At 39.3% G+C, this 17840-nt stretch overlaps 1 protein-coding gene across 9 annotated transcripts in view; it reads left to right on the top strand.

Annotated features, from left to right (window-relative positions):
* meis2a (Meis homeobox 2a) overlaps nucleotides 1-11847 on the top strand; it is a 117505-nt gene extending 105658 nt beyond the window's left edge. For 3 of the 9 annotated variants that reach the window (XM_041214308.1, XM_041214307.1, XM_041214304.1), the window contains 3 exons: nucleotides 5349-5407; nucleotides 7637-7747; nucleotides 10468-11847. In XM_041214308.1, the coding sequence (XP_041070242.1) occupies nucleotides 5349-5407; nucleotides 7637-7747; nucleotides 10468-10754 (457 nt within the window). In that variant the 3' untranslated portion in view covers nucleotides 10755-11847. Of the gene's footprint in view, nucleotides 1-5348; nucleotides 5408-7636; nucleotides 7748-8048; nucleotides 8145-10467 lie in introns of all 9 variants that reach the window. The other 6 variants (XM_041214313.1, XM_041214311.1, XM_041214312.1 and 3 more) reach the window with 3 other exon arrangements.
* Nucleotides 11848-17840: the final 5993 nt, after the last annotated feature.

Raw genomic sequence — 17840 nt, 5'->3', positions numbered from 1 at the left:
AGCAAACAGGAAAAATCAAATCCATACTTTAAATTTCTTCACATAACCTTATGCTACCCAGGTCAGAATAACTAAGAAGAGACCACATGAGGGTGCTAGGGCCTGGGAAAAGGAAGTTATATGGTACAGGAGGAAAAAACTCTTAAAGGGACAGACAACCCTTGTGGTCTCCCCATTGGATTTTCTGGCAGGTGTCAGAAAAGATTACACCAAGCTACCAACCAGGGCAGAATCTATTCTCTTCATCATCTTATTAACCCCAATCAGATCATCTTTAACCTAAATCTATGCTAGTCTAAAGTGGAGAGTCCTAACTCTTTTAGTCCATCTTGATAACTAAGGTACTTAGTTCAGCAGCCTTTCTAAACTACAAGGGTACACTGGAAAGGGTTATGATGGGATTTAGTGATAGATAGCAAGCTGTGGGGCCATTGGTTTATCTGGAATGCAGCAAATCCAGGAAAAACAGAGGTCAGGAGCACCCTTTCCAAATGGGGTTGTCCAAATTTCCATTCATTAATTTACAAAGAGGTTTCTTTGCATGCAGCGCTTCTACCTAATCAATATTAGTGTCCAGGTGATCCAATAGTCCTGGTGGCAGAAACAGAGAAATTAGGCCAATAAGTTTACAGGAGCTTGTAGCTCTAGTAGCTGAACTGGTTTTCCCAAGGATAAACAATTAATTACACCTCCTATCAGTTTGAACTGTATTTGTTACGACCTATTCAATAGAAGATTCAACAGAGGTTATTAATCCTTGCTGCTTACTTAAGCTTCAAACATTTATATTTCTGTATAGGGAGATATCAAATCACGCTGCATCCTAGCCTGCCAAAGGAAGTAAAACACATTTTACTGTTTTAAAATGTTAAAGTTCATCAGCGTGTTCTTAGTAAGCCTTTCTATCTGTGACAGGACCTAATAGGCATGCTATTCAGCCTATAGGCTAGATCCCAGTTATCAGCTACATGGTTTCACAAACCGGTTAAGCAACTAGTTTTGGAGGATAGTTTGCTTAAGTAGAAATGATGATCTAAATTGGGCTGTGTTCCAGATAAATAGGATTTGGCATTAAGATTTCTCATGGCAAGAATGCTAAAAATAGGAGTGCATTGCCAGGTGCGGTTTTTGAATCAATGAAGCAGAAAACAGGATGGTATGCATAAAGGAGAACTAAGTTCCATAAAACTTGAACACAGACCCAGGAGAATGTTAACTCTACACAGGCACCACACAAAGTCATGTTTCTTTCTTAAAGGTAACTACAGAGGAATTACTCCTGGTATTTTTGGGATCAGTTAGTGTTCAGTGTTTCAGCTTTCAGGATTATTTATTTGTAAGTTTATGTTACTGTTTTTGGGTAGCTTTTTAAAGTCCCCATTTCTCATTTTTAAAACCTTGGAAACATTTTTAAAATCTCTGCATGTTAAATGAACCACTGTCCGTACTAATGTAAACATTCTGATGAGTATCCAAAGATATGACCTCTATGTGACCCCTTAACCTTGCCTGTAATTATTTGTTTGAAGACAGTATGAAGTTCTCATGCTGAGAGGGACTATAATGGTTTGCAGCTCTGTTCAGCTCTATGTGCAAGTGTGTACGAGAGGAGCAAGAGAGACTTTATAATAAGGAGACTACCAGATGTAAATAATAAAAATGGTTGGGGGTAAAAAGAAAAACCTAGTAATTTAGTCCAGCCCATTACTTGGAGGGCGGCAGGGTGAAATGAATGGGGGAAGGGAAAGAGGAGGGTGCATTACTCTGTGATGTGATACAGGAGCGCATGAAGTCTCCTTCTCATCTCTGGAGTTTTTTTGTTGTGTGTCATGTGCACACACCATTAGCGGCTCTTGGGAGGAGAGAAAACAGTCTTATCTGCTTGGTCTGATAATCTCAATTGGCCGTATTCTGATTGATAAAAGGGAGTGTAGCTACAGAGCTTTGAATCAACTCCCAAAGGGACACAACACATTAGTCTGCCAGCGAGTCTAGTATGGAGAAGGTTACTGTGTTCAAAATGAGCAAGTATGGACACCAAAAGATCTGAAGCATAATTTACACTACTCCTAGCACATCTTTCCCCACTTGACATCTGAAAAAGTAACCCAAAAATTTTAAATGTTAAAGTATAATCTTAAAAACTGAAGGAAATGAAAGGACAGCGCTTTAGATGCCACAATCCTACTGCATTTTACACCACTTGTTCCTGACTTCAACCAGTTATATTTGGATGTGCTTTCCCATTACTGTTGTTTCAAAGCAAAATGTGAAGTATACACAGTGCGAATGAATGTACTCCAGTGTTAGATCAGAGTACAAATACCCGCCTTCTAATGTCACTTTAAGCTCAGTTTGTAGGGAGGGTGGGGAGTAGCATTATATTGATAATAGGTTAGATCAGTCTGAGATGTTAGCATTATCACCGTAAGACCTGAGTAAAATCAAAGGGAGCTCCAGTCATGCTACAGTGTATAACATGTTAGACAAGCAGTATCTGGTGCTAGTGAGTATTAGTGGGACAGATTTAATCCCCTGTTTCTCTGTCATTCTGCCAGAACTGACATCAGCAATGGTCACTGAGCAAGTGATGCACCCTTCCCTCTTGGACACAATAGACACATAGTCTGGCATTATTTGCAAAGAGAAAAATTGGAAAGAGAATAAAGGGTAACGTACAGCCGTGAACAAATGCACGTCCTTAAAAAAAAATCAAAGAAACTTACTGGGATTTAATATTAAAAGTTATTCCTAAAATTTTTTTCTTCTAAAAGAAATCATAGAATCATGCAGCACAGAAGGAGGCCATTCAGCCCATCATGACCGCCGGACCTTTGAAAGAGCTATCCAATTGTCCCACCCCCTTATAACCCTACAAATTGTTCCTCTTTATGTATCTATCAAATTCCCTTTTAAAAGTCTCTCTGCTTTAACTGGACCGAGGGTTGTCTGTTCTTCTTCCCGAAGTAAGGCTTAAACCTACAATTAATCTTTTGCAAGACATTGAACATTAGCGTCTGCCTATCTTTCCCCTTTTAGTTTGGTACTGGTTGCACCTGTGCGACACTTTCCTCCATTAGCCAAAAGCTCAGAACACTGAAATGCAGAGCTACCCACTGTGCCATGAATGTTGATCTGTGATTGGACAATGGAAGACACAATTTAGTGGGCAGGACCTGTCCTGCTAGTTTTTTCTTCCACGTGGGTGAATAAACCCTGCTCTTGCAAAGTACCCCATCTACTGGCCTGTCTATGAATTGACAACCACTTAAGTATCATTTAAAGACAGGTTTCACAGACATGGGACCTCGGATTAGAAGTCCAGTCAAACTGCTGGCTAGAATGACATGCCTCATATTGAAAAAAATATCATCTAAAAGCTTCTATTTGAAAATTACAGTTTCAAAACTACCCATGAAGTCTCTAAAAACTGAAGTGAGTGTGCATTATGACCATCCTGTCACATGGCCTTCATTCAGATTTGACTTCAAAGTCCAGTGAATGAAATCAAACGTATATCTGCAGAAACTCATGTCACATGTACAATTTAATATCACATTGAGCCTTGCTGCGATTCAGTGTGGTGGCAAGCCTGAACATGGGATAAATTGAAATCAGTTTGGATGCTGTAATCATAACTGAACTGGTTCTTATTCTGAACAGGGTCACTCTGTGTATTCTGACTGTGGAACAGACATTTGTTTACCGCCCATTTGATTTAATGATATCTGCACTGCTTGTTATAAAGAAGTCTCACCATTTCCCTGAAGAACATTTCTTTTCTTCGGTTGCTTAGCTAGTTTTAATGCCTGAAGCAGCTTTTCAACTGAAGCTTAGGCAAGACAAGTAATTGTGTTGGGTGGCATTTTTTTGACAACAAAGATAGAATGCAAATCTTTGGAGGATTTCCCTTCAATAATCTGTATATAGATAGAAAAGAATTCATAATGCATTTGCTAAAGCATTGGTAAAATTATTACAGCCCTCTTAGAAGGTACATTCTGAAATAAGAATGCTTACTTTGGAATAATAAGCAATTTGACTATGGTTATTTTGCATCAGATTTGTCACGAGGCAGTTTTTTTGAGCCCCTGGTTCACTTTCTTTCCCCCCCCCCATCCCCCAATGTCACAGCCATGAGACATTTGTTACATGCCATTCGCATGAGTTGTATTTCTTGCACTTACTTGGACATAAAAGACAGTGGAGTAGCTTGGCTCCATTTCAAATGCAAACATTTGGCCTCCGCATAGAGATTGCTAACATTTCAGATAGTAAAAAATGCGAGGGGTTTTTTTTTTGGATGAAGGGTTGGTTTGGCTGGGCAGGCGGTGCAGATAAATTAAAGACAGGCTCACGATGATTAATTTCACAGCTTTTATGAAGTGATACTAACTGGGCTGTTTGCGGAGAACAGGAGAGTGGCAATTTTCTGCAACAGTGAAGGATGATCAAGATGTGTCATAATTTGACGAACCCAAACTGAAATCCAAGGTTGCCAAATCATTTTCTTACAACTGCAGCACTTTGCCGGTGTTCTGGAAGGACAGACTTTTTGATATAAGAAGTTTGCACTTTTAGGTCTTCCAGAAAAATGTTCATTTTAAAGACTGTAATGGACTCGTGACCCCCGCCACCAGTTTTGATTTTTCTCCATTATTTGTTTTCCAAAATGGCAAAATATAAGTGCCTGAGTGCAAACGTATCTTTAATCTTAAAAAAAAAGTGTCCATTTCGACCTGTAGAAAGAAGTCATCTATTTTCAAATGTCTTTTAGTACCCACATTCCTAATGGGCATTTGTCTTTTTTTTCTGCCCTGGATGTAGAAATCTTGGTTGAAAAGGTCACTGTTGCCAGTCGCTAACCTCTAAATGACCCCTTGACTTTACAGTCTAAAACTGCAGGAGCTGCGAAGGAGCAGGAGCCTTTCTGTACCAGCACTTATTTGCTGCTGTGGTGATAAAACTTCAGACAGCCTAATTGATGGGCTTGCTGACATAACAATACCTTGTGAAAGCAGAGAGTGGCAAACGCCTGGTCTTCATTTATGGACGGCTGGAAGGGGAGTTGCACCCCCTATGAGCAGAAAGCAACCTATTTGAAGCAATGAACTTATACCATGTTTGTGACTCTTGCAGAGGCAGACATTCAGTCTTAAACACTAGCATTTAAAATAGCCAATGTAAGAAGCCTTTAAATCGATGGGTGTCAAGTGTGCTGGTGTAAAGGTGTCTTTTTTACACCTACAGCAAATTTAAATGATGCGAAAATGTGAGTCCTAAAATTGAGCTTAAGAGAGCAATTAAATCTAAGAAATTAAAACCTACCCTTTTCATGTTTGTTTCAGGTTCATTAATGCCAGGAGAAGAATAGTACAACCCATGATCGACCAATCAAATCGAGCAGGCAAGTCCTAAGTTGTAACTATATTATAGTCCCACAGGCACAAATCATCATCAAGTTATTCTTCAGGAATTCCTTCACCTGGTAAATAAACGTGACAGCCCCGCATTCTGGAAGGGGTTTAATTCCAGAATCCCAAATGCAGGGAGCAATCTCGCTAAATTGGTGCCGAGTAGATTTTCTCACTCTCACTTTCCAGAAGCTGCTTTTATTTCTGTTAGCAATGGTAATTGGCCAAATACCCTTCCACCACAAAGAGCTTGCTGAGTGGGTACTGCTGCCGACTGCCTGGTTGTGTTTCTCAGCCACTATTGCTTTCCTTACTGTTCACAACCCCTTGGCGAATGCACTTACTTAATTCATCAAAGCTGCTGTTTATCACCAATACTGATAGCTGCGGATTGCTTAAAAAAAAATTAAAATTCACAGAAATGCATTCGCTGTTTACCAGCTGGTTGGATGAAACATTAAGAAACATATTTTGCTCCACTCAATAATTGTCCCAGAAAAAGTAGACATCAGTATAAAGCAGCATTCACTAAGGGACTTCCATGTCTTCTTATACTTTTCCCAAAGTTGATCAATGCAGGAAGATTGTCCCTAGTTTCTTGTTACATTTGGTTTATTGAAAATTAAAACTGGTTTGACATTATATATTTCAAATTAACCCCTATTGTAATAACGCTGAAAATCAATTTGATTTTTTTTTTGATTTGGCTTATTCACAATATTTAATCAAAAGTCATGTTGTGCTGACCATGGAGCTGTGTCCTTCTGAATTGGTTTGGGAAAAGCTTTATTGAAGTTTTGATTCTCACTCACACTGCTTTGATTTGATGTTGATTTGCACCCGCTGCTTTCCTTCAATTTATAAAATGTTATTTGTTCATGGGAATTGTGTGCAGTTTGCCGAACATGCTTCTCTGTTGGGATCGAGAATGGTACTATAGTGTGAAATAGAGCAGGAAGACCAGAGCACTTGCCTTAAGTGCTGTGATAGTCAGAGAGAGTTTGGATTTTATTTGGCAGGTTAAAAATTAATCTCACTGATGTACAATAAAGATCAGTGAACTCTAAATAGCATAAGAACATCTTCTATGCTCCCTCTGCTGACAGCACTGACTTTAACTGGGGTTTAGATCCACAGGTGATTTCAGATTACCGTGCCCAAGTGACTTCACGTATGAGTCTATACAGAGATTGTTGGAAGGCTGTTCAGGCTTGTGAGATATTGAAGCCAAACCTAATGCTTTCATTACCCAAAATCCACATATACATCCAAGAACATATTATTGCAAAGGAACTAGGACTGGGAGGCTTGGCTGATCTTTAAAAACAATTCCCCTTCACCCTAGCTCAGGAATACTGAAGCCATTTGAAGTGCATCTTCCTTGGCTCAGATCACCTAGCTCAGCACAGACCACTGGTTGAATCCTCAGCAGACATCAAAAGGGAAGGTGATTAAATATATTTAAAAAGGAAAAAATAAATGGATATCGGATAGGGACAAAGAGCTGGCGCGTGCATAATAAGCCAAATAGCCTCTCACTGTCCTGTAAATTCACAATTCTTTGATCCAGGAACCTTCAACTCTATCAAGTTCAGTCCCATACTGGAGAATGCACTTAATAAGTGTATGAGTTGAGGAACTGCCTGTATGATTTATTTTTGATCACCATAATGTTAAATTGTTGCACAATAATGATAGGCATTGTGTAACACAGGTTTGTGTAACTTGATATTTGAATAAATACATTAAAAGTTAAGCTGAATGTCTTCATACTTAGGAGGCAATTAAAGAAAGTCTTGAAATTAGTCATGTTAATTTATTAAGAAAATTCTGGGCACAATGCCCAGCTTTGTAACCTTTGGCTTAAAAGATATGGACTCTTCAAGCATAAGAACTGTTTTATTCTTGTATAAAATAAGTTTCCAAATCTTATAGGTGTTGGGAGGGGAGCTTTGCTTTGAAACATTACATTTTACACTCTTTGTGCTTTTGCAATAAAAGACTGCAGCTTTGGTATGTTTCTACCTGTCAGGGTTTTTCAATATGGGGAACTTTTGATGGGGTGTGAATGTATCGGGTGCTAAAACTTATTTCTTTAATGGTACTTGCCATTAAAGTTTCTGGTGTTTGACAACGTATTGTGTTTGCTGTTTCAGGAGTAACTGCTGATTGTTTGGTATGTCTTTTCTTTCTCCTCTGTGTCCACGTTTGACTACAATCAGGTTTTCTTCTTGATCCTTCAGTAAGCCAAGGAGCAGCGTACAGTCCAGAGGGCCAACCAATGGGAAGTTTTGTATTGGATGGTCAGCAACATATGGGAATTCGACCTGCTGGTAAGCTAAGTCCAGTCCTTCCATGCCCTAAGTGTAGCGTCATTACTTTCTCTATCCCTCCCATCCACTTCACCTGTCATGCCCACCATCACAGGGTTTTCCTTCTGCCTGCTGCCTGCCTTGCCTGTCTTCTTTGCACCCACGGGGAAACAAATCCTTCAGACAAGAGATTTGTGAGGAATTTATCCACCCCACGGATCCTAAAATACACACAAAAAAAATTATAAGGGATCTTTTTCACTATCGAGTAGTCGACCTTGCTGATTTTCTGGCATCTTCTTGGATTTTATCTCCCTTCTAGGACCTATGAGTGGAATGGGCATGAATATGGGCATGGATGGGCAATGGCACTACATGTAACCTTCATCTAGTTAACCAATCGCAAAGCACGGGGGAAGTAAGTACGATCGGGCTGTTTATTCTGTCTATTACTGTAGTGCAATTTTTTTTTAATTCCCACCCAACCCCCACCCCCCCACTCCAATTTTTTTCTCCTTGCCCGTATTTGCATGCTATTCCAATAAAGGGCCAGTTGTAATGATTTATCTCATGACATTTGACACCATTTCGCAAGCTGCAAAAGGTCAGCTAACTAATTTACAGTATACAGAGCAAATTAGGTCTGGAGTAATTCTGTTTAATTATGAAGCCCAGAGAATCAAACTCAAGCAGCGAATGAACAATTGGGACATTTAAGGGAAAAGAAACATCTTCAGGGCACCAATTGACTTGAGAGAAATTAACCAGGCTTCACGAAGCGATAAAAACGAGAATTGAGACTGTCCTTTGAGTGACATAAATCTGTCAGGAAACGATTGATGCATGAATTATCTTATATGCAAAAATGAAATGTTGCAGTTCACAATCTGTAGTCTGGATATATGGTGATACAACACATTCCTCACTGGGAGCACCCCACCAACGCGCCCCCCCCCACCCCAATCCCAGGCTTGAAAGTATATCCATCGCCTCCTGTGTGAGATTAAAATAAAGAGAAAGGAAAATGTAAAACTAAACAGTAACAGACATTAAGAGATGACTGCAAGTGAAGGAATGGAACCAGCAGAGAAGCTGATTGGCTGCAGTCTAAATAATCCATCAGTTGGAGTGTGTCCAATGTATGTGATGTTTGAGGAATTCAGATACATCAAACAGCAATACATCACATCACTAAGGCATCAGAGCATGAGGTTTTATTTAATAACTGAAACTCTTTGCTACCATTGAGCTTAATGCTTACATTTGAAAAAGAATGGCAGACTATTTCATTATTAAATCATCTTCAATCCTTTTGTACTCAAAGTTGTATATCCTACCCACAAAAAATGACTTTCCCGGCAGTCGCTTAATGCCCACTAGGTTGTTTCAGATTATTTAAAATAATGGTTATAGTTTTGTGCAAGATCTTTGAGGGGGTTACCTTAGTGCATTAGTGATGGAGTCAGTATCTTGCCTTCCTTTCTTTACTAATGCAGTCAAAAAAATGCTAAAAGCAGTGTTCCCTAAAACAGCCATTGAGACAACATTTTCTCAGCTTGGATAATTCTTAATATAGGCCATATAATTTCTGGCCTATTTAATTACATAACATATTTTATGCTTCATAACCAATTACATTAATGGCTTAATACAGATAATATTATCCTCCTTTTATTTGATTATGGAGCCACACAATATGGTATATTTGGTACTTAATTATCATCATCCAGTGAGCATGCTGCTGTGCTAGAATAAACAGAGCTGAGTTGGACTTATTACACAGCGCAGACAGTATTATTGTCTCAGTATGGTTTTACCACTGTGGTTACTAATGTACTGCAGATCTACTTAAAACAATGACAACAACTTACAGGTCTTTAGATTATCAGCTTATAGTGTCACTAAAAACTATTCAGCAATTAGGTTGGTAAATGCTAGTGGATGAATGGAGGTACAGTTAATTCCCTCTAATTTAGCTCTGCATTGCAAACTATATTGATAGTTATTTTGTAATAAAAGTTAGCTCTAGTTAGATGGATGGAATCAATGATCTGATTAATATTTGCTGGCAGATCTTTCCCAATAAAAGCCCATATCCCACGCTCTCAAAGCAACAGGTATGACCCCCTTCTTCCCTTTTATGCTTCAAGTTTCAGTTTTATATTAAGGAGAGCCCATTCTAAATGTCCCACAATAGTCATAAAAACGTTCATTAAATGACCTGAGGAGAATTTTCCCAGCTTACCTGAAAAGAATATTAATTTGATGTACTTTTCTTTATTTGGATCAACTGTTTGTGTGAAAGGGAAAGACCTCATTGCATCAGATTTCTTGCATATAAATATCTTCTTGCTCCCTTGCCATATTTCTTTTAACAATAACTTCTCTGGTTCTGCTTAATCTTCAGCTTTTTTTTCTATCGGTCCCTCTATTCTTTTTGCCTGAAACTTGATCTTTTTTCTTTCATGAACCGATGTATCTCCTGTGACCTATGAGTAAGATTGAACGCATGGTTATTGAATTAATCATTGTGACAAATGTCTTTGATTTATAATTATAAAATATCTGCAAATATGTAATAGCACATATACATCAATAATACTGTAACTCTATATGCACAGGGAAGAATGTGCCGACCATATAAGAAAACCACTAATGAGTCAAAAGAATAAGCTCTTAAATAATGCTTTTTTTTTTAGAAAATATTAACACATTGTAATGGTTTGCTCTTGTCTTTTCAGGTTTACAAGGCATGCCAGGGGACTATGTATCTCAGGGTGGTCCTATGGGTATGAGTATGGCACAGCCAAGTTACACTCCTCCCCAGATGACCCCACACCCTGCCCAGTTAAGACACGGACCCCCAATGCATTCCTATCTCCCGAGTCACCCACATCACCCAGCCATGATGATGCATGGAGGACCCACGCCTCACCCTGGAATGCCAATGTCAGCACAAAGCCCCACAATGTTGAATCCTGTAGACCCCAATGTGGGGGGACAGGTTATGGACATCCACGCCCAATAGTATAAGGGAAAAACATGAGAAAAAAATGTAAGACTTTAAAATTTGAACAGATGTTGACACTTAATGGAATTCCAGATGAGCTGTGATTTTTCTTTTCACTCAACGCCAGCAGAGGACCAATGGCAAAGCCAGGCTAACATGGAGCCAAAAGCTTTCTTCACCTGAAATTAACTCCAATGTAAAGTTCCTCTGGAAAAAGACTGAAAGATTTATTACTACTGTAGCATAAATATAGGAACTAAGTTAACTTGTACATTTCTGTTGATCACTCTATTTCTGTTGCTTCCAATAGTTTTTAGAAAGAAAGTTATCCTTTTTCCACACTATGTGTGTTGTTCTCAAAATGGTTGTCCTCGTACAGCAAATGGAGCCACGTTTCAGACCAGGTTGCCCAAGTCCAGCCAACTTGCCATAGAGGAAGAAGCTAAGATGAAGATCCATGAGACACTTTTGGATGCGGCCATAGGTGAAAGGTTTTAAGAATGCACTAACATACCTGATTTTTCTGGAACAAACGCGGCCTGTAGTGACAAAGCCTACCTGGTCCAAGTGAAGGGCCTATGTCTGATCATGTTCAGGATTGACTCTTCTCCAGAGAGCTTGTTGATGGAAACCTGAAGATGAATTAGCAGCTTCCTGCTATGCCTGTGGGCCACAGCATTGAGAAAATGTTGTCACACAAACAACTCAGAATGCTCTTGGGCAGACTTTTCTTAATGAAATTTCCTTTTGCTGGTCTTGCACCAAAACAGAGACCTTTTTAAATGAACTCAAACTGCTTGGAACAAGCAACGACAAAACAAATCCTGTAACATACTTGGTACAGAGAGTTCAGTATATTAATTGTTACATGTTAGATATCTATGTGTTTACCTCAATGAGAAATAACGAATGTTTTGCTAGTATCAAATCTGCTGTGGAATTGGTATTGTATGTCAATGAATTCCTTACTTTTATCAGCACGTTGTCACTAGAAGAAAATGATGTTTCCCTTGCGAGCTTTGTCAGATTACATAAATACTTGTATGAGGACTGTGACGTATGTTTAAAAGGTGTTCAGTCACAAAATGCCGTAATAAATATTTCATTTTTAGATTTTTTTCTGTTTGATAACACACCTGTAATCGCTTCAACTTTCTTGGGATTTTGCAACAGACTCCTCCAGAAGTGTCTGCAGTTAAAGTTTTTGTTTTGGTTGTTGGTTAGTTCAATCCTGTATGGTTCACATTGAATCCATTGATGTGAAGTTTTATATTTGATCGCAGGCACCGAGTGATATTTGAAAGATGTGGTCGTTTGTGTCCCTTCTTCAGATGTGGGCATTGTTTTAAAAAAAAAGCAGGAGGATTTTATTTTTCTTTCTATAGCAATGAGCAGAAAAGCAACTGGGGATTATAAGCTCAAAGGAAAGGAAGCGTGTGGAGTATTTTAACAGGGTAACTTCTCTACAAAAAGAAATCTACATGTTGTACAGTGTTTCCAACACCAACACTCACCCGGAGAATATGAAATCCGGCCTTTTGAGTGGGACAACTTTATCAGTAGGTATTGAGTTTAAACAAATTTGAAAAAATGATACGAGCCACCATATCCAACTTTACAAAATCTTTTCTATAATCGGCGTCTTGTGGTGTTTACATCCCCCTCCACCCCCCAGAATTGTACATTTATTGATTTTGAAGTGGTGGAAGTTCATTTTTAAACAGGCCAAGCCTCGAAACAGCTCTATCCACTCCTCCCTATCCCTTACAGGGCTCCCACCAAAACCAGTGTGTCAAAAACACACACAAAAAAACCCCCAGCTGATTTCAAACCCTACTTCTGATCTTTAAGTCAACGGGCCTGAACTGTTCCAGAGTTTTTGCAAAGTCAGTATGGTGGCAGGATGGGGAATAAACCTATTTATAGAAATGTGGAAAATCAGATCGGGCAGCATTTGAAGTGAGTTATATTGTATTTAAAACCCTGGAGGTTTCTCCTTTTTGTTTACAGAGCTTCTTAATAAAAGTTTATTTAAAAAAAAAGAGCCTGGGTTGATACCATTAAAACTGTGTTATGTACAGAGAGGAATGGCTGAAGGTTTTGGTCACGTTTCGATATGCTGCATAGTTTTGACTGTGGGACATGTATTTTTTTGCGTTGTGAGAATTGGAAACTGACCATCTGATGTGTTTACTGGTAACCTTTTTTATGGAGGCTCGTCTGTAATGAACATCAGTCACGTTCCTCTTTCCCTTTCATTCACAGAGAGAGAGAGAGAGAGAGGGGCATTATCTTCGCATTTCAGGAACTAACCTAACCTTCGGCGCCTGTTGCAACACAGCGATGGAGGTGCTCGCTGCATTTTCTGCGAGATTTTCTGGCTTTGATTCCAATATTCAAACTGTTCATCTCTGCTGGCTCTCCTCCCAAAGCATTTCCACTCACCGGCTTTTGGAGTTTCAGTTGAACTTTTGTAACTTTTCTGGGTGCAATGCAGCGGCAGCCGCTGTACGAGTCCCTCCACAATATTAACTGGGTTCCTGTGACCTGTCTTCTCTTAAATTCAGACGCTTAAAAAACTTTTCGAAAACTTGAGAGAGAGAGGGAGAGAAAAAAAAAAACACCTGGTATTTTCTTGCCGTTAACCCGGGGACAGGAATCCATTTGAAATTATCTCATTTTTATTATTATCGTTTACAACAGTCGATCTGAATCTTGGAATTTTTTTTCCCGGTTAAATACTTGTTATTAAATGAGAACAAGACTGTGCTATTTTTGCCAGTGGATTTTTTAAAGCAGATAGGAAATAATTCTCCTGATAATTGTTACATTTCAAGTCCCGCTGTAGGAGTGTTAGTTTTAATGAATGACGCTGGTCGCAAAATGAGCAACCGGGTTGCAGTTTAAAACTGAAAAGGTTTCTGGCCCCGTTGGTGTTGAATAAAATCACAAAGAATGATGAATTAAGTCTAGCGAGTTTAGACCACCCCCACCGCCTTTTTTGTGTCCCCTTCGGCCTTCTAAACCTTATAGATATCACTATTCTAACCCCCTCCCCTATGATGTATAGTTTTACAATCTTTTCACCCGATCTTTTTTTCTCTCTAGTTGAATGTGCAGAGTGAGATTGCGCCAACGCGAAATTCATATCTACGGGAGAAAGAAGCCCCACATTAACGGGGGGGGGGGGGGGGGGGGAATGTCTAAGAAACCGCCTTTTGTCCTGACGGCGAGAACATCTCGTTCTGGGGACGAGCCTTTGTGAAACTGGAAACTTCAGTGCAGATTCGGTATCGACTCCCCTGTTAAATGTATTCTTGGGGAAATTGATTGAAATGAAACAAACAGTTCCACTAAAGTAATTTAAGGGCGGAAATCTATAAAAATCAGAGTCCAACAAAAATTCCATTTACATAATTGACAACTGCAAATGCAAAACTATATTTTTTTATCGCAAAAAATAAGGGGGGGGGGGGGAAATCAAGACAAGTCATCACATTTCTTTAGATTTCATTACTGGAACCCGTCCCAGATAAATTACTACTGAAATGAATAACGAGGCGGCTCATTTCTTTACTGCGAACTCTTTTACTCTGAAGAATGTGCTCAGACCAGCGGAGGAAAAGGCAGTAGCATTTGAATAGTTTTTTTTTTCACATTTATACATTTTGGAATTTTTAACCAACCATTTTAGTTGTAAACATGTTACTATGGAGACTGCGTGTATCCCAACCCCTAGAGCCCAGTGTGGGTCAGAGAAAACGCTGCTATTTCTTGAAGATCATTTATCACTGTCACAAGATAATGATTCCCGCAGCAACCTCCTATTGATGTTTATAATTGCATTATCTCATATGGAATGATCAATGAAAACGGGAGCCAGGCATGGGATAATCAGGAAACGCTCCCAAACAAAAAAAAACTTCTTGGCTCTTTTCAAAAGATAGTGTTTTTTAAAAAACCCTGCTTTATATAGTCGATTCAGGTCTCTTTTTAGTCCTGGTCAGGTTTTATCTTCCAAATCCAACAAGGTTACTGTTCCGACGCCTGAGAAGTCCCCAAATAACCAACATGAACAGGGGAAAAGGAATCAATTCGGATTGTGTTACTGCCTCTCACGGAAGTTATGACAAATTACTTGTGAACGCTTTCTGAAGATTCTTGGCTTTTAGTGCATCGCCCGAGTAAATCAATGCAAATGAATGGCCGAGCCGCAGTTGTCTGTACCTCTCTGGGTGTGTACACAAATACCCAAAATACAGCCTGTTTCTTCTTAAAATTTGCCAGCTTTGATTTGCTAATTTGTCAGTGTTTTTGTACATTCTTTGATTTTTTTTTTAAAAAGGTGGTTTATTTTTCAGCCTTTATAACCTCCATTAAATATTAACCAATTGAAAACGAACGCAAATCTCTTCGGAACAATTTAGATAGATTGGTTTGATTTTGTAACCCCCGACACTTCGAAACGCTTCGCAGTTAGAATCCTGATCTAAAGCCCAGGCAGAAGTGTTTACCATTATATTCTGGAACACTTTGTGGTTGTGGAATGAAATCGCCCCTGCAAAACTGGGCACAGAACTCACCAGGCCACACGTTAGCTGAACTCGCGTCTATTACACGCCACCTTTCGTAGTTTCTCTTCCGTGAAATGGATGGGATATGGGGGGGGGGGGGGGGGGGAAGAAACGATTAATCTTTTGATAAGTTTTGCAACTGTTGTGTTGGCCACATTTAATACTAAATTGCATTCAGTCAGAAGCCGTTAGATCAAAAATTGGCAACGGAAGATTTGGGAACGTTCGCATTATTTTTTTCCACCAAATCCAAATTTCTGCTTCCCCTGCTAATCTACTCTTTTAAAAAAAAGTCTTGATCTCATCGGTCGATGCATTCAATGGTTATTCATATTTATCCAAGTTGCGGGTGAAAATGTATTGGTTCTTATTTTATTCGGTGCAATGAAGCTTAGTTAATAGTTTCTGATTGTTCTCCGGGAACAATCCGGGCCGTCTTTATGTGTTTTGCTTCCCTTGCGATCCGCTTCTTCCCGAACCTGCACCTTGTGTACCGGTTTCAAAAATCAGCCGGCAACAATATCCTTACAACTGGGATCCTTCCAATCTTACTGAGGGGATGCCTCAATATCGGGCTATGGTATATATCGGGATGTCTGGGACACCATGGTCACAGTATAGTGAATAATAAAGGAAAGCGGGCGTGTTAGAACTGGTAGGATGTAATATTGTTATTAAATATATAAATACAAGTGACGTCAATTTATATTAGTTTATAAAGGCGTCACATTTGTTTTTTTTTTCTGTAGGAGAGTGGTATGTGTATAATAACAGCCTAACCAGACTGAAGTACAACTAGTGCTCAAGGAAACGATGTTGTTCATTTCAGGCTTGTAGAGAGCGGGTCTGATTTTAATCATGTCTTTATCTCTCCTGTATCTACTGTAGAAAGCTTGAGTGACTTTTACCTAACGGGTTGTATATGGAGACATTATACATTAACTTGCAGAACGGATGGATACAATATGAAGCAGGATGTTGGGGATGGTGATCGCATTGCGGTATCACAACTGGAAGGTTAGGTTCACGATAGATGACAAATAGTTGGAAGGTGGAGAGGGGGATCCGTATTCCTCGCAGTATAAACAGTCATTGCTTCATCAAATCAGTTTACTGGATCTCAGTTCTTATTTGAAACAAGCATTTTATAAATATATATATATTTAAATATAAGCGTCAACAGATTATTCCCCGCGGGAAGTTCCGAATTTTTTTGCATAATTATCCCCAATGTATAACTGCCAACTCCCGTCTGCATTTGAAAATCAAGGAAAGGGAGGGGTTAACAGCGAAATCAATCTATTTATCATTTGTAATATTTTCCACCTTTACATGTAAGATTTACAGGTCTGTGCAGACTCTGATGTGAAAACAGATGTAGGCAAGAAATAGAGAGAAACGAGTATCATTGAAACCCTCCTGTTAGGGCGACTCGATAAAACTCCCTCGTTATTTATAAGTGTCTTAGAGCGGTTTCTCCCCACCACCCCCCCACCCCTTCCCTGTTGGCAATGATTTTATTAGAAAGAAATGCAAATAAAATTAAAAACGCGCATCATTTTTCCATTAGCAATTTGATTTATAAATACGCATGACCAATCAACAAAAGTACGCAGCTTGATCTTGCAGAATACTTACTATCAATATTACATGGGCGATTGCAAAAAAAAATTAAAGTCTGCTATAACAAGGAAACCAACGAGCTATTAGAAGCCCTGATTAATAACTAGCTGGATAATGTTCACAGCCTTTTCTGCCCGACTGCTTTTTGAATTAGAGACGGTTCCACACTCTCCAGAGTGTCTATCTTCTAGAAGAATGAGTGACAGATATTTTTCCCTCTCTCTCTCTCTCCTCGAACTTAATGATGTAAATATTCTAATTAGTAAATCACATTTGCTGAAGACTAGACCATGAGGGTGGAATCGGCGTCTCTCTAAAAAGGCGGCCAAGTTAGATGATAGGAGAGACTTTTTTAAAAAAAACAGGAGCGTATAAAACTTGAGATAAAGTTTTGCCCGGAGCTTTTGGCTCAGGAAGTTGGGCTATTTTCAATCTACTAAGATTTAATTAGAAGCCTCAGGCGCGACGCTCGAGTGAAGACCCCCTTTTTTCTCATTAGCTTCTCCTCACTAATCTTGGGTGTTAGGTTGGCTTAAAGGTTGTCAACGTTTGACCGATTCCGTGAAAAGAAAATATATCATCACTTCGGGAGTCGTAGAGCAGGGCAGGCAAATCGTGCGCGAACCAGCGGAACTAACAGGCGCAAAAAATGTTGATAATTTATCGTTGCAAATTGCTGTTATTTTCGACCAAGCATTAATATTTTTCATCCCTCTTGCAAACAAAAAAGGTTATAAATATCCCGCGGGTGGTTCAGAGCTAATGTGGGTATTTTAATTGCATCAAGATTTCATGATGAGTGTAAATAAGGGTCCTGGATTGAGAGCCCGGTTTTGTCCACTGACCGAATGGGGAGAGGTTTACCTTCAGATAGTAGTCGCTCATGGTCAATGGAGGGAGCGACATC

Source organism: Carcharodon carcharias, chromosome 20 (assembly GCF_017639515.1).
Source record: "Carcharodon carcharias isolate sCarCar2 chromosome 20, sCarCar2.pri, whole genome shotgun sequence".
Taxonomy (NCBI): domain Eukaryota; kingdom Metazoa; phylum Chordata; class Chondrichthyes; order Lamniformes; family Lamnidae; genus Carcharodon; species Carcharodon carcharias.
This window is presented reverse-complemented; position numbering and strand designations above follow the sequence as displayed.